The sequence below is a fragment of the Odontesthes bonariensis genome, chromosome 9 (genome assembly GCF_027942865.1).
Source record: "Odontesthes bonariensis isolate fOdoBon6 chromosome 9, fOdoBon6.hap1, whole genome shotgun sequence".
Lineage (NCBI taxonomy): Eukaryota > Metazoa > Chordata > Actinopteri > Atheriniformes > Atherinopsidae > Odontesthes > Odontesthes bonariensis.
Window position 1 is genome coordinate 596866 of NC_134514.1, and position 17621 is coordinate 614486.

The 17621-nt window shown below is 47.6% G+C and overlaps 1 protein-coding gene across 5 annotated transcripts in view; it reads right to left on the reverse strand.

Annotated features, from left to right (window-relative positions):
* The window catches only part of lrch3 (leucine-rich repeats and calponin homology (CH) domain containing 3), a 47723-nt gene that overhangs the window by 3879 nt on the left and 26223 nt on the right, over positions 1 to 17621 (reverse strand). Inside the window, exons 13-20 of one of the 5 annotated variants that reach the window (XM_075472687.1) lie at positions 15261 to 15305; positions 14890 to 14943; positions 8382 to 8412; positions 8185 to 8298; positions 7990 to 8087; positions 5538 to 5675; positions 4258 to 4335; positions 1276 to 2954 (exon numbers count right to left, since the gene is read on the reverse strand). In XM_075472687.1, coding sequence (XP_075328802.1) covers positions 2757 to 2954; positions 4258 to 4335; positions 5538 to 5675; positions 7990 to 8087; positions 8185 to 8298; positions 8382 to 8412; positions 14890 to 14943; positions 15261 to 15305 — 756 coding nt within the window. In that variant the 3' untranslated portion in view covers positions 1276 to 2756. Of the gene's footprint in view, positions 1 to 1275; positions 2955 to 4257; positions 4336 to 5537; positions 5676 to 7989; positions 8088 to 8184; positions 8299 to 8381; positions 8416 to 14889; positions 14944 to 15260; positions 15306 to 17621 lie in introns of those variants that run through there. The other 4 variants (XM_075472686.1, XM_075472688.1, XM_075472690.1 and 1 more) reach the window with 4 other exon arrangements.

Below are 17621 nucleotides of genomic sequence, written 5' to 3' on the forward strand. Positions count from 1 at the left end.
GTCACGAGTTCGTGCCCGCCATATATAGTGGCGCAAGTCGTTGCGCCAGTAGTTGCAATTTTCTCCGTCACAGAGGTGGCGCTGCTACCTGAAGGTTACCGCTAACTACTCTACAACCACGAAAGTGAAGAAGAAAACAATGAAGAGCAGGAATACTGTCATTAATGATACTGCTGCAGTATTCGGATAATTTTAATTTTCTAATTCAGTTAAAAGAGGTGAATGTCTGAAACCCCCGGCATCACCACTTTTTGAGTCTCTGCCCTCTTCTTTGCCTTCACGTATCTGTCCCGTAGCTTCTTCCACACATTCTTACAGAACTCTCCCTCTTTCCCCAAAGTTCTGCCCGTCTCTGTGCACCAGTTTTGGGAGTTTACGTGCTCCCTGTGCTGTTTCCCTGCAGTTTCGTACAGCTGCCTGTACAAACGCACCTCCTGACTGAGCCTGGTCTCACATCGGTCCATCCGGTTTTTCGTTGGTGGCGCCGCCAAGTTACAATAATCGACTGGTGCACGACACCGCGCTGCGCCGTCTTTTCAAGGGAAGCGCCAGGCCTGATACGTCATTTTGACGTCACGGTCCACCACCGCCGTGACAGACGCGTCAACCATGCTAGCGCCTTAAGTTTACGGACCGTCGTTTACGCTTCTTCTAAGTTTACAGCCCGTCGTTTACGCTTCTTCTAAGTTTACGGCCCGTCGTTTACGCTTCTTCTGAGTTTACAGCCCGTCGTTTACGCTTCTTCTAAGTTTACGGCCCGTCGTTTACGCTTCTTCTGAGTTTACGGCCCGTCGTTTACGCTTCTTCTGAGTTTACGGCCCGTCGTTTACGCTTCTTCTAAGTTTACGGCCCGTCGTTTACGCTTCTTCTGAGTTTACGGCCCCTCGTTTACGCTTCTTCTGAGTTTACGGCCCGTCGTTTACGCTTCTTCTGAGTTTACGGCCCGTCGTTTACGCTTCTTCTGAGTTTACGGACCGTCGTTTACGCTTCGTCTGAGTTTACGGACCGTCGTTTACGCTTCTTCTAAGTTTACAGACCGTCGTTTACGCTTCTTCTAAGTTTACAGCCCGTCGTTTACGCTTCTTCTGAGTTTACGGCCCGTCGTTTACGCTTCTTCTGAGTTTACGGACCGTCGTTTACGCTTCTTCTGAGTTTACAGACCGTCGTTTACGCTTCTTCTAAGTTTACAGACCGTCGTTTACGCGCCTTCTAAGTTTACGGCCCATCGTTTCGAGCATAATTTCATCCAAACATGAAGCGTACAAAGAGACAAAGTGAGCTGAGATGCTATGATCAACTTTATTCAACAAGCTCAGATATTCTCCAACACGAGGACGAAGCAGAGGCACACAGTCAGACATCTTTATCATCACTCTGCAGATAATAAAACGTCTCAGAAGAAAGTCACGTTTCGTTATCGTCCTGAATTACCAAACATAACTGGGTTTCCTGGTTTAAAGCAATGAAAAGTAAAAAAAAAAAAAAAGGACGACCGACTGTTCTTCTGAGCTCAGGATGGCCGGTGCCGAATCCTCATTCAATCGGACTTTAAGGCAGGACCAAAAGACCTCAAGTGGACCAAACTACCCATCAAATATGAAATGGTTAAAATGGTCTGTTCTGAGCAGAACCAAGATTTAGTTCCAGCATCCCGACCCCCTACAGGCAGAGAAGTGAAAACTAAAGAAGAACTGGAGACACTGGTTGGGTTGTGGTTCTGGTCCTGGTATTACTGACCGGTTACTCAATCTCCATGTGAACGTAGATCTGCTCAGTGATGAAAACGCTCAGTCACTGCTGGCATCACAAAGAGGAAGACCACAAGAGGACATTAACTTTTGGTTCAGTTCAGGCAAACATGTCAGCAAAGAACATCAGAACTCCGACGGGTCAAAACAAGTGGCTCCGAACCATTTTACAAACAGTAAAAAACACACTCAGACAGGCAGCCAATCATAAGGCACGGGGGCGGGGCTTCAACAGGCAGGTAACGAGCTTCATGGCGGGATTGTCAGGTTTCAATGTTAGCTGATGGATCGTGTGATCCTCTATGGCTCAAAGGATCTCCAACATCCAAACAACATACGTGTGCTTGGCTGACAACGGTTTGGTCCCAACATGGCTTCAACAGGGAGCCACAAACCAGTACTGGTCTGGACCGACAACAAGGAGCCACAAACCAGTTCTGGTCAGGACCGACGACAAGGAGCCACAAACCAGTTCTGGTCAGGACCGACGACAAGGAGCCACAAACCAGTTCTGGTCAGGACCGACAACAAGGAGCCACAAACCAGTTCTGGTCTGGACCGACGACAAGGAGCCACAAACCAGTTCTGGTCAGGACCGACGACAAGGAGCCACAAACCAGTTCTGGTCTGGACCGACAACAAGGAGCCACAAACCAGTTCTGTTCAGGACCGAATCATTTTCTGGCAGCTGAGAAGTTCTGGTGATGATATGAAGTCATTTCAAGTCAAAGGGTAAAGTTCACGTGAGATTGTGCTGAGTGTGTGACCAGTGGAGGAAACTGGTGAGAACTGGATCTGATAAACGTGCTCCATCTTATAGAGCAGAAATATGTTGAATAGATATGAGATATAATAAATCCGATGCAGGGAACCGACAACAACCTGTTCGGATCAAACAGCTCGCTTTGCGTCTGATTTCTGACATCTATAACACTAGAAGGAAAGTGTCCATCTGAGGCGGACAGATGGACACTTTCCGTCCCTGGGGGGGCCGCGGCCGGCGTGCCGTCAGACGTGCGGCGGCAGATGAACGTAGATGGCGCACAGCACCGACACGATGGACAGGTAAAAGAGGGCGAAGCCGGCCAGCTGGACCTGCAGGGAGGGGCCGACAGGGGGCGGGGCCAAGGACAGCAGCACGCCCACCGTCCTGTAAACCCCGCCTCCCGATCCCTCCAGAACCTCCCCCACCGAACAGAGGCGGTCCTGAGGGCGTGGGTGAGATGGACACGGTGGAGAACGTGGACGGAGGAAGAGACAGAATGATGAAAGATGGAGGAAAGGAAACAAGGCTGTTAGTCGAGGAGAAGAAGAAGAAGAAGAAGAAGCTTCATCATCAGTTTCAGTTTCAGTAGCTTTAAATCAATCACACGGGCTATGTTCGAAACCGCCTACTACTCCTACTACTCCTACTACTCCTACTACCTTTAACTTTTTTTAAGTTCCCGGATGCATACTAGATTCTCCTAAATGTTGGGTATGCATCATGAGGTTACTACTCATACTCAAACTACCCAAGATGCAACGTAACGTGACGTCGCCGATCGTCATTTCCTGTCAAAACGGCAGTTTCAAGCTAGCTACAACGAGGGTAGGTTCACTTCCTGTTTTCAAAACAAAAGCACCAATTGTATGGTAATGGCTTTCCCTATGATAAAAGGCAACGGGTATTTTATTTTGTGAAAATAACAGGAAGTGTGTTAGCTCACTGCGGCTAGCTTTAGTAGCGCCGAATTCGTGGGAACAAAATTGTAAACAGCCGGTATTTTGTCAGGTTTTCAACATGTTGGGGATCTAAACGACTACTTTCTCACCTGAAAATGTTTCAAATGTTGCTAAAGTTTACAGAGTTTAGAGCTTAAGAGAAATCAGCTTCAGGCCGGCTGATTTCGGCTCGGGCAGGAGCGAAATGCATTGTGGGTAAACACTCTGCATACTGTCTGATTGATGAGTATGTAGTATGCAGTATGTAGTATGTAGTATGTGGTATGCGGTATGTAGTATGCGGTATGCGGTATGTAGTATGCGGTATGCGGTATGTAGTATGCGGTATGTGGTATGTAGTATGCAATATGCAGTATGCGGTATGCAGTATGTAGTATGCGGTATGTAGTATGCGGTATGTGGTATGCAATATGCAGTGTGCAGTATGCAGTATGCAGTATGCAGTGTGTAGTATGCAGTATGCAGTATGCAGTGTGTAGTATGCAGTATGCAGTATGCAGTGTGTAGTATGCAGTATGCAGTGTGCAGTATGCAGTATGCAGTATGCAGTATGTAGTATGCAGTATGCAGTATGCAGTATGTAGTATGCAGTATGCAGTATGCAGTATGTAGTATGCAGTATGCAGTATGCAGTATGTAGTAGGCGGTTTTGAACACAGCCACTGAATCCATCAGATCTCCTCCTCAGAGGTACTGAGCTCCTCTTCTCTTCTGTCCTGATGGATTCAGCCTCATTCATTCATCCATCCGGTCACTAACAGCCCATCACTCAGGTGTGTGTTACCTGTGGAACCCCAATCCTGCGGCACGCCTCCAGGAAGTTCTCTACGTTCCGCCGACATTTGGCCATGGTGAGTTTAGGCTGCGGAGTGAGATGAGATTCAGATTTATTGTCATTACACAATATGCTATACAAGTATAGCATAACGAAAAGTAAGTTCCAGTACGACCCATCCAGACAGACAACTTAAAAAACAAACAAGGGAGACGGGTGACCATGGCCATGCCGCTCAGTGATAATTATTATAATGACAATTAATAGCTCAGTGATAATTTATATTTATAATCAATTCAACTCTTACTGTTCTGCATTTCTAATTTTTATTATTTTATGTTATTGTTGAGTGTTGTACTTTGTGAGTGAAGTTACCGGAGTCAAATTCCTTGTTTGTTTAGTCAAACCTGGCCAATAAAGCTGATTCTGATTCTGATAAGCGCTGCCAGATAGGAGAAATACCACATTAGGTGAGAGGAGGAGAAAATCATATTTCACACTTTACCCTTACCAAGATACAGTTTGAGATTGCAAAAAAAAAACAGCACAAAAAAGAAAAAGCAACACATACACACAACATCAAGCCTTGGGACCGGTGAGGAGGTGTGGGAGTCGCGTATGTTAATCATTGAGCATGTGTGTGTGCTTTGTAGGGATGGGAATCGAAAACCGGTTCTTGTTGAGAACCGGTTCCCAGTGTTTCAATTCCTTGGAATCGTTTTGGCGATTTTGCAAACGATTCCCTTATCGATTCCAGTGGGCGCGAATGACGTCACCACGCAGCGTTGCGTGGCGAGTCCAGCGTAGCCAGCAGCCAACAGTAAACATGGCGCCCAAGCGGTACAAACGCTCGAAAGTTTGGTTACACATCCCTAAAAAAGACGACAACAGGGCAACTTGCAAAGTGAATATTTCACCAAAGGGAGGAAATACTACCAACATGCAATAACTATGAATGAATGATTAACGTTGGTGAATCTGAACCCAGCAACGTTAGCAACGTTAGCAACGTTAGCATGTCCTCGGCTAACACTGCAGGTAACTAACAAACACTGTCTATCATGTTAGCACCATTTGCCTGATTGTAAAAGCTGCTGTTAGTAACGGTTAAGGTTAAATGAATGCCTTCTCAGGCATTACATTTAGATGAAATCATGAGAGACAGAGCCTGACTGGCTCAGAGCCAGAGGCTGGTGGTGCTACCCCCAGTTCACCTCTACCTCCAGCTTCTCCTTTCACCAGAGCAGGAAGAGTTAAATTACCCAGGTGGTCAGCTGGGAGGGACTCACCACAGCGGGGGAGGGGACGTGGATGCTGGGGACGGACCGCGGTCTCACATGATTGGCCAGGTGACACAGCACCACGCCGTCTGTCAGAGCTGCTCCCAGGTCGCTAGGCAACGACACCTTTAGACGAGCCTCGATGTTCTAGAGACACAAAGGACAGGTGTGAGACAGATGTGGGACAGGTGTGGGACAGGTGAGGGACAGGTGTGAGACAGGTGAGGGACAGGTGAGAGACAGGTGAGGGACAGGTGTGGGACAGGTGAGGGACAGGTGAGGGACAGGTGAGGGACAGGTGTGAGACAGGTGTGAGACAGGTGAGGGACAGGTGTGAGACAGGTGTGAGACAGGTGTGAGACAGGTGAGGGACAGGTGTGAGACAGGTGTGAGACAGGTGTGAGACAGGTGAGGGACAGGTGTGAGACAGGTGAGGGACAGGTGTGAGACAGGTGTGAGACAGGTGTGAGACAGGTGTGAGACAGGTGAGGGACAGGTGTGAGACAGGTGAGGGACAGGTGAGGGACAGGTGTGAGACAGGTGAGGGACAGGTGTGAGACAGGTGAGGGACAGGTGAGGGACAGGTGTGAGACAGGTGAGGGACAGGTGAGGGACAGGTGTGAGACAGGTGAGGGACAGGTGTGAGACAGGTGAGGGACAGGTGAGGGACAGGTGTGAGACAGGTGAGGGACAGGTGTGAGACAGGTGAGGGACAGGTGAGGGACAGGTGTGAGACAGGTGAGGGACAGGTGAGGGACAGGTGTGAGACAGGTGAGGGACAGGTGTGAGACAGGTGAGGGACAGGTGAGGGACAGGTGTGAGACAGGTGAGGGACAGGTGTGAGACAGGTGTGAGACAGGTGTGAGACAGGTGTGAGACAGGTGAGGGACAGGTGTGAGACAGGTGAGGGACAGGTGTGAGACAGGTGTGAGACAGGTGTGAGACAGGTGTGAGACAGGTGTGAGACAGGTGAGGGACAGGTGTGAGACAGGTGAGGGACAGGTGAGGGACAGGTGTGAGACAGGTGAGGGACAGGTGTGAGACAGGTGAGGGACAGGTGAGGGACAGGTGAGGGACAGGTGTGAGACAGGTGAGGGACAGGTGTGAGACAGGTGAGGGACAGGTGAGGGACAGGTGTGAGACAGGTGAGGGACAGGTGAGGGACAGGTGTGAGACAGGTGAGGGACAGGTGTGAGACAGGTGAGGGACAGGTGAGGGACAGGTGTGAGACAGGTGAGGGACAGGTGAGGGACAGGTGTGAGACAGGTGAGGGACAGGTGTGAGACAGGTGAGGGACAGGTGAGGGACAGGTGTGAGACAGGTGAGGGACAGGTGTGAGACAGGTGTGAGACAGGTGAGGGACAGGTGAGGGACAGGTGTGAGACAGGTGAGGGACAGGTGTGACACAGGTGTGACAGGTGTGGAACAGGTGTGGAACAGGTGTGAGACAGGTGTGAGACAGGTGTGACACAGGTGTGACACAGGTGTGGAACAGGTGTGGGACAGGTGTGGGACAGATGTGGAACAGATGTTGGACAGATGTTGGACAGGTGTGGGACAGGTGTGGAACAGGTGTGACACAGGTGTCGAACAGTTGTGGGACAGGTGTGGGACAGATGTGGAACAGATGTTGGACAGGTGTGGGAAAGATGTGGAACAGGTGTGGGACAAGTGCTGGACAGGTGTGAGACAGGTGTCGAACAGGTGTGGGACAGGTGTGAGACAGTTGTGGGACAGGTGTGGGACAGATGTGGAACAGATGTTGGACAGGTGTGGAACAGGTGTGGGACAGATGTGGAACAGATGTTGGACAGGTGTGGGACAGGTGTCGAACAGGTGTGGGACAGGTGTGAGACAGATGTGGGACAGATGTGGAACAGATGTTGGACAGGTGTGGGACAGGTGTGAGACAGTTGTGGGACAGGTGTGGGAAAGATGTGGAACAGATGTGGAACAGGTGTCGAACAGATGTTGGACAGGTGTGGGACAGGTGTCGAACAGATGTGGGACAGGTGTTGGACAGATGTGGGACAGGTGTGAGACAGGTGTGGGACAGGTGCTGGACAGGTGTGAGACAGTTGTGGGACAGGTGTGGGACAGGTGTGGGACAGATGTGGAACAGATGTGGAACAGATGTTGGACATGTGTCGAACAGGTGTGAGACAGGTGTTGGACAGATGTTGGACAGATGTGGGACGGGTGTGGGACAGATGGGAGACAGGTGTGAGACAGGTGTAGACAGGTGTCGAACAGGTGTGAGACAGGTGTTGGACAGGTGTGGGACAGGTGTGGGACAGATGTTGGACAGGTGTTGGACAGGTGTGAGACAGGTGTGGACAGGTGTCGAACAGGTGTGAGACAGGTGTTGGACAGGTGTGAGAGGTGTGAGACAGGTGTGGACAGGTGAGGGACAGATGTTGGACAGATGTTGGACAGGTGTGGGACAGATGTTTGACAGCACCTTTCTGAGCTGCTCCACCAGCTCTGCATCTTCTCCCACCAGAGGCGGCGGCCCAGGCGCCTCCTGCTGGCTCTGAGCAGGTGTGGCGGCGGCGTCCCCTGGTGGACAGAGAGGGAAGCGCAGCAGCAGTCACACACCTGACAGGTGAAGCTGCTCTCAGCTCCTATTGGCTGATAACAAAGACGGACCACGCACCTTTCCTTTTCTCCTCTCTCTGTCCGAGGCGATACAGGAAGCTCTCCGGCCTCACGCTGGCTGTCCGACAGGCGGCCACGCCCCCTGAGCCGGGGTACGAAGGCGACTGATTGGCTGAGAGAAATCAGAACACGCCGAGTCAAAGGCAGGTGAAGGCGATCAGACCGATGATGTCAGAGTCATGTGGCTGTGCTTACCTGTAGGAGACAGAGCGGCCCTGTCCTCCCCCTGCTGAGAGAACACACAGTTACACACCTGCATTAGGAAACTCTGAAAGTGTATACTGATCTGAACGTGACGATCAGACGGCACCTGAGACCAGTCTGGTGTGAGTCTGACCTAAAGCCATCATGAGGTCCGAGGAAGAACCTTTTCACATCACGTGTGACATCACAAGTCGGACTTAACAGGTGAGATCATAAACGGGTGAGATCATAAACAGGTGAGATCATAAACGGGTGAGATCATAAACGGGTGAGATCATAAACAGGAAACAGGTGAGTCCGACTCAACCTGCAGAACCCACTGACACACAGAGAGGAGAAGAAACAACCATGAAAAAGAAGAAGATTCTCTCTGGATCAACTGAGCTCTTCAGCTGTGAGCCGACGTCAGAACCGGACCTGATGTGTCACCAGAACAAACATTTGTGTTTCTCACAGGTTCTTCTCCTGGTTCTCTCAAACACCCGGGCTGTGTTCAAAACCGCCTACTTCTCCTACTACTCATACTACCTTTAACTTTTTTTAAGTTCCCGGATGCATACTAGATTCTAAATGTTGGGTATGCATCATGAGGTTACTACTCATACTCAAACTACCCAAGATGCAACGTAACGTGGCCGATCGTCATTTCCTGTCAAAACGGCAGTTTCAAGCTAGCTAAAACGAGGGTAGGTTCACTTCCTGTTTTCAAAACAAAAGCACCAATTGTATGGTAATGGCTTTCCCTATGATAAAAGGCAACGGGTATTTTATTTTGTGAAAATAACCGGAAGTGCGTTAGCTCACTGCGGCTAGCTTTAGCAGCGCCGAAGTTGTGGGAACAAAATTGTAAACAGCCGGTATTTTGTCAGATTTTCAACACGTTGGGGATCTAAACGACTACTTTCTCTCCTGAAAATGTTTCAAATGTTGCTAAAGTTTACAGAGTTTAGAGCTTAAGGGAAATCAGCTTCAGGCCGGCTGATTTCGGCTCGGGCAGGAGCGAAATGCATTGTGGGTAAACGCTCTGCATACTGTCTGATTGATGAGTATGCAGTATGTAGTATGCAGTATGCAGTATGTAGTATGCAGTATGGAGTATGCAGTATGGAGTATGCAGTATGGAGTATGCAGTATGCAGTATGCAGTATGGAGTATGCAGTATGCAGTATGGAGTATGCAGTATGCAGTATGGAGTATGCAGTATGCAGTATGCAGTATGCAGTATGGAGTATGCAGTATGCAGTATGCAGTATGGAGTATGCAGTATGGAGTATGGAGTATGCAGTATGCAGTATGGAGTATGCAGTATGCAGTATGGAGTATGCAGTATGGAGTATGCAGTATGCAGTATGCAGTATGCAGTATGGAGTATGCAGTATGGAGTATGGAGTATGCAGTATGGAGTATGCAGTATGCAGTATGGAGTATACAGTTACAGTATGCAGTATGCAGTATGCAGTATGGAGTATGGAGTATGGAGTATGCAGTATGGAGTATGCAGTATGCAGTATGCAGTATGCAGTATGGAGTATGCAGTATGGAGTATGGAGTATGCAGTATGGAGTATGCAGTATGCAGTATGGAGTATACAGTTACAGTATGCAGTATGCAGTATGCAGTATGGAGTATGGAGTATGCAGTATGGAGTATGCAGTATGCAGTATGCAGTATGCAGTATGGAGTATGCAGTATGCAGTATGCAGTATGCAGTTACAGTATGCAGTATGCAGTATGCAGTATGGAGTATGCAGTATGCAGTATGGAGTATGCAGTATGCAGTATGCAGTATGCAGTATGGAGTATGCAGTATGCAGTTTGCAGTATGCAGTATGCAGTATGCAGTATGGAGTATGCAGTTACAGTATGCAGTATGGAGTATGCAGTATGGAGTATGCAGTATGTAGTATGCAGTATGCAGTATGGAGTATGCAGTATGCAGTATGGAGTATGCAGTATGGAGTATGCAGTATGGAGTATGCAGTTACAGTATGCAGTATGTAGTATGCAGTATGCAGTATGGAGTATGCAGTATGCAGTATGGAGTATGCAGTATGCAGTATGGAGTATGCAGTTACAGTATGCAGTAAGCAGTATGCAGTATGCAGTATGGAGTATGGAGTATGCAGTATGGAGTATGCAGTTACAGTATGCAGTATGGAGTATGCAGTATGTAGTATGCAGTATGCAGTATGGAGTATGCAGTATGCAGTATGGAGTATGCAGTTTGCAGTATGCAGTATGCAGTATGGAGTATGTAGTATGCAGTATGGAGTATGCAGTTACAGTATGCAGTATGTAGTATGCAGTATGCAGTATGGAGTATGCAGTATGCAGTATGGAGTATGGAGTATGCAGTATGCAGTATGGAGTATGCAGTATGGAGTATGGAGTATGCAGTATGGAGTATGGAGTATGCAGTATGCAGTATGGAGTATGCAGTATGCAGTATGGAGTATGCAGTTACAGTATGCAGTATGTAGTATGCAGTATGCAGTATGCAGTATGGAGTATGCAGTATGCAGTATGGAGTATGCAGTATGTAGTATGCAGTATGCAGTATGCAGTATGGAGTATGCAGTATGTAGTATGCAGTATGCAGTTACAGTATGCAGTATGCAGTATGGAGTATGTAGTATGCAGTATGGAGTATGCAGTATGGAGTATGCAGTATGCAGTATGGAGTATGCAGTTACAGTATGCAGTATGTAGTATGCAGTATGCAGTATGGAGTATGGAGTATGCAGTTACAGTATGCAGTATGGAGTATGCAGTATGTAGTATGGAGTATGGAGTATGCAGTTACAGTATGCAGTATGGAGTATGTAGTATGCAGTATGGAGTATGCAGTATGCAGTATGGAGTATGGAGTATGCAGTTACAGTATGCAGTATGGAGTATGCAGTATGTAGTATGCAGTATGCAGTTACAGTATGCAGTATGCAGTATGGAGTATGTAGTATGCAGTATGGAGTATGCAGTATGCAGTATGGAGTATGCAGTTACAGTATGCAGTATGTAGTATGCAGTATGCAGTATGGAGTATGCAGTATGTAGTATGCAGTATGGAGTATGGAGTATGCAGTATGTAGTATGCAGTATGCAGTATGCAGTATGGAGTATGTAGTATGCAGTATGGAGTATGCAGTATGGAGTATGCAGTATGCAGTATGGAGTATGTAGTATGCAGTATGGAGTATGCAGTATGGAGTATGCAGTATGGAGTATCCAGTATGTAGGATGCAGTATGGAGTATGCAGTATGCAGTATGCAGTATGTAGTATGTAGGATGCAGTATGGAGTATGCAGTATGCAGTATGGAGTATGCAGTATGGAGTATGCAGTATGCAGTATGGAGTATGCAGTATGCAGTATGGAGTATGCAGTATGCAGCATGGAGTATGCAGTTTGCAGTATGCAGTACGTAGTATGCAGTATGGAGTATGCAGTATGGAGTATGGAGTATGCAGTATGCAGTATGGAGTATGCAGTACGCAGTATGGAGTATGCAGTATGCAGTATGGAGTATGCAGTATGCAGTATGGAGTATGCAGTACGCAGTACGGAGTACGCAGTATGCAGTATGCAGTATGCAGTATGGAGTATGCAGTATGCAGTATGCAGTACGTAGTATGCAGTATGGAGTATGCAGTTTGCAGTATGCAGTACGTAGTATGCAGTATGGAGTATGCAGTATGGAGTATGCAGTATGCAGTATGCAGTATGGAGTATGCAGTACGCAGTATGGAGTATGCAGTATGCAGTATGGAGTATGCAGTACGCAGTACGGAGTACGCAGTATGCAGTATGCAGTATGCAGTATGGAGTATGCAGTATGCAGTATGGAGTATGCAGTATGCAGTATGCAGTATGCAGTATGAAGTATGCAGTATGCAGTATGGAGTATGCAGTATGCAGTATGCAGTATGCAGTATGTAGTATGTAGTATGCAGTACGTAGTAGGCGGTTTCGAACAGAGCCTTGGTCTATATATAAACTATCTGCCATGTTTCCATGGTAACTGGCTTATAACAGAGGGTGTGAGAAGGATCAGTGGAAACAACAACAATCTGTGAGAAGATGTAGGAGAAACCAAAAGGTTAATGGAACTGGATCATCAGATCTGTTGACAGGGAAAGGTTAAAGGAGGAAGGATGGGGGCGGGGCTTACACAACAGGAGACAGGTGTGTTCATGCTGCAGAGAGGAGACCGTGAGGTCACATGCTGCTCGTGACAGTCAGATTTATGAAAAGTCACCAAAGAAGTTTGACGTGTCGCAGTAACTCGAGCAGGTAGACTCAGGTATACTCAGGTAGACTCAGGTAGAGTCATGTAGACTCAGGTAGACTCAGGTAGAGTCATGTAGACTCAGGTAGAGTCAGGTAGAGTCATGTAGACTCAGGTAGAGTCATGTAGAGTCATGTAGACTCAGGTAGAGTCATGTAGACTCAGGTAGACTCAGGTAGACTCAGGTAGACTCATGTAGACTCAGGTAGAGTCAGGTAGACTCAGGTAGAGTCATGTAGACTCAGGTAGACTCAGGTAGACTCAGGTAGAGTCATGTAGACTCAGGTAGACTCAGGTAGGCTCAGGTAGAGTCAGGTAGAGTCAGGTAGAGTCAGGTAGACTCAGGTAGACTCAGGTAGACTCAGGTAGACTCAGGTAGAGTCATGTAGACTCAGGTAGACTCAGGTAGGCTCAGGTAGAGTCAGGTAGAGTCAGGTAGAGTCAGGTAGACTCAGGTAGACTCAGGTAGACTCAGGTAGACTCAGGTAGACTCAGGTAGAGTCATGTAGACTCAGGTAGAGTCAGGTAGACTCAGGTAGAGTCATGTAGACTCAGGTAGAGTCAGGTAGACACAGGTAGAGTCATGTAGACTCAGGTAGAGTCATGTAGACTCAGGTAGAGTCAGGTAGACACAGGTAGAGTCAGGTAGAGTCATGTAGACTCAGGTAGAGTCATGTAGACTCAGGTAGAGTCAGGTAGACTCAGGTAGAGTCATGTAGACACAGGTAGAGTCAGGTAGACACAGGTAGAGTCATGTAGACTCAGGTAGAGTCATGTAGACACAGGTAGAGTCAGGTAGAGTCATGTAGACTCAGGTAGAGTCATGTAGACTCAGGTAGAGTCAGGTAGACTCAGGTAGAGTCATGTAGACTCAGGTAGAGTCAGGTAGACACAGGTAGAGTCAGGTAGACTCAGGTAGACTCAGGTAGAGTCAGGTAGACTCAGGTAGACTCAGGTAGAGTCAGGTAGACTCAGGTAGACTCAGGTAGAGTCAGGTAGACTCAGGTAGAGTCAGGTAGACTCAGGTAGAGTCATGTAGACTCAGGTAGACTCAGGTAGACTCAGGTAGACTCAGGTAGACTCAGGTAGAGTCATGTAGACTCAGGTAGAGTCAGGTAGAGTCATGTAGAGTCAGGTAGACTCAGGTAGACTCAGGTAGACTCAGGTAGACTCATGTAGACTCATGTAGACTCAGGTAGACTCAGGTAGAGTCATGTAGACTCAGGTAGACTCAGGTAGAGTCATGTAGACTCAGGTAGACTCAGGTAGGCTCAGGTAGAGTCAGGTAGAGTCAGGTAGACTCAGGTAGAGTCATGTAGACTCAGGTAGAGTCAGGTAGAGTCATGTAGACTCAGGTAGAGTCAGGTAGAGTCAGGTAGACTCAGGTAGACTCAGGTAGAGTCATGTAGACTCAGGTAGACTCAGGTAGACTCAGGTAGGCTCAGGTAGAGTCAGGTAGACTCAGGTAGACTCAGGTAGACTCAGGTAGACTCAGGTAGAGTCAGGTAGAGTCAGGTAGACTCAGGTAGAGTCAGGTAGACTCAGGTAGACTCAGGTAGAGTCAGGTAGACTCAGGTAGAGTCATGTAGACTCAGGTAGAGTCATGTAGACTCAGGTAGACTCAGGTAGGCTCAGGTAGAGTCATGTAGACTCAGGTAGACTCAGGTAGAGTCAGGTAGACTCAGGTAGAGTCATGTAGACTCAGGTAGACTCAGGTAGGCTCAGGTAGAGTCATGTAGACTCAGGTAGACTCAGGTAGAGTCATGTAGACTCAGGTAGAGTCATGTAGACTCAGGTAGACTCAGGTAGAGTCAGGTAGACTCAGGTAGAGTCATGTAGACTCAGGTAGAGTCAGGTAGGCTCAAGTAGACTCAGGTAGAGTCAGGTAGAGTCATGTAGAGTCAGGTAGGCTCAAGTAGACTCAGGTAGAGTCAGGTAGAGTCATGTAGAGTCATGTAGACTCAGGTAGACTCAGGTAGAGTCAGGTAGACTCAGGTAGAGTCATGTAGAGTCATGTAGAGTCAGGTAGACTCAGGTAGAGTCAGGTAGACTCAGTATAAGGAATATAGGAATAGTCAGTATAATCATCATCGACAGTGTACGGTTTCCTTATGACCAATGTTTCTGGTGATCAAACATAAATCTGACCGATTTCCATGAGCCTTTGTTTTGTAAATCAGTTAGTAGCTTTTTGGGGGAGTGGCCAACCCTTACCATAAAAAGGGCGGAGTCATCTGTGTGGGTGGAGCGTCTGGAGGGGTAGATGTTCTGAACACACAAACATCACAGACACAAACATAAACAAAGACATACAGCTATAACATGAAGGAGAACAGGTGTAGTGAGGGGCGTGGTCTACACATGGGGGCGGGGCTACAACACTGATGGCTGCATGAGACCAAATTCAAGACTGGGAGGAATTCAGTGCTTTGACATGATGAGGGGGTTTATTTCTGAAAGAACATGAAATTAAATTCTAAAAACAGTTCCACAACATTTAGTCTCTTTTTCAGGCCCACGACCTTTTTGATGCCGATGCCCAGAGGGGAGCAGAAAAACCACAGCAACAACAGATAAAGTCTCACCTCAGAATCAGGACCGGACTTTGTTGGACTCTGAGCAGCTTTGTGCTGAAACACAACAATAGGCAGAGGTCAGTGAGTGACACTGCACCTGGTTAACCAGTTGGTTAACCTGACCTAACAGGTGATCTCGACAAAAACACAGAGGAGATACAAGGTCCACCTGCTGGTACAAACAGGTGAACTGGTGCAGGACTGGTTAAACTGGGATGGGACAAGTTCAAACTGGTGCAGGACTGTTTAAACTGGGATGGGACGAGTCAAACTGGTGCAGGACTGGTTAAACTGGGATGGGACGAGTTAAACTGGTGCAGGACTGGTTAAACTGGGTAGGATTTACAATACTAATGTTAAAATGCTTAAACTGATGTAAACTAGTTAAAGAGATGTGTAACTGATTAAAATGGCACGTCACTGGGTAACAGTGGCACGTCAATGGGTAAGAGTGGCATGTCAATGGGTAAAAGTGGCATGTCACTGGGTAAAAGTGGCATGTCACTGGGGAAGAGTGGCATGTCAATGGGTAAAAGTGGCATGTCACTGGGTAAAAGTGGCATGTCAATGGGGAAGAGTGGCATGTCAATGGGTAAAAGTGGCATGTCAATGGGTAAAAGTGGCATGTCAATGGGTAAGAGTGGCATGTCAATGGGTAAAAGTGGCATGTCAATGGGTAAGAGTGGCATGTCAATGGGTAAAAGTGGCATGTCAATGGGTAAAAGTGGAATGTCACTGGGTAAAAGTGGAATGTCACTGGGTAAAAGTGGCATGTCAATGGGTAAGAGTGGCATGTCAATGGGTAAAAGTGGCATGTCACTGGGTAAAAGTGGAATGTCACTGGGTAAAAGTGGAATGTCACTGGGTAAAAGTGGAATGTCACTGGGTAAGAGTGGCATGTCAATGGGTAAGAGTGTCATGTCAATGGGTAACAGTGGCATGTCACTGGGTAACAGTGGCATGTCACTGGGTAAAAGTGGCATGTCACTGGGTAAAAGTGGCATATCAATGGGTAAAAGTGGCATGTCACTAGGTAAGAGTGGCATGTCAATGGGTAAGAGCGGCATGTCAATGGGTAAGAGTGGCATGTCAATGGCATGTCACTGGGTAAAATTGGCATGTCAAGGTAAGAGTGGCATGTCAATGGGTAAGAGTGGCATGTCACTGGTTAAGAGTGGCATGTCAATGGGTAAGAGTGGCATGTCACTGGTTAAGAGTGGCATGTCAATGGGTAAGAGTGGCATGTCACTGGGTAAAAGTGGCATGTCAATGGGTAAAAGTGGCATGTCACTGGGTAAGAGTGGCATGTCACTGGGTAAAAGTGGCATGTCAATGGGTAAGAGTGGCATGTCAATGGGTAAGAGTGGCATGTCAATGGCATGTCACTGGGTAAAATTAGCATGTCACTGGGTAAGAGTGGCATGTCACTGGGTAAGAGTGGCATGTCACTGGGTAAGAGTGGCATGTCAATGGGTAAGAGTGGCATGTCACTGGGTAAGAGTGGCATGTCAAGGGGTAAGAGTGGCATGTCAAGGGGTAAAAGTGGCATGTCAATGGGTAACAGTGGCATGTCAATGGGTAACAGTGGCATGTCAATGAGTAAAAGTGGCATGTCAATGGGTAACAGTGGCATGTCAATGGGTAAGTGGCATGTCAATGGGTAAGTGGCATGTCAATGGGTAAGTGGCATGTCAATGGGTAAGTGGCATGTCACTGGGTAAAAGTGGCATGTCAATGGGTAAGAGTGGCATGTCAATGGGTAAGAGTGGCATGTCAATGGGTAAGAGTGGCATGTCAATGGGTAACAGTGGCATGTCAATGGGTAAAAGTGGAATGTCAATGGGTAAGAGTGGCATGTCACTGGGTAAAAGTGGCATGTCAATGGGTAAAAGTGGCATGTCAATGGGTAAGAGTGGCATGTCAATGGGTAAGAGTGGCATGTCATTGGGTAAAAGTGGCATGTCACGGGGTAAGAGTGGCATGTCACTGGGTAAAAGTGGCATGTCAATGGGTAACAGTGGCATGTCAATGGGTAACAGTGGCATGTCAATGGGTAAAAGTGGCATGTCAATGGGTAAGAGTGGCATGTCACTGGGTAAAAGTGGCATGTCACTGGGTAAAAGTGGCATGTCACTGGGTAAAAGTGGCATGTCACTGGGTAAAAGTGGCATGTCACTGGGTAAAAGTGGCATGTCAATGGGTAAAAGTGGCATGTCAATGGGTAAAAGTGGCATGTCAATGGGTAAAAGTGGCATGTCACTGGGTAAGAGTGGCATGTCAAGGGGTAAGAGTGGCATGTCACTGGGTAAAAGTGGCATGTCAATGGGTAAAAGTGGCATGTCAATGGGTAACAGTGGCATGTCAATGGGT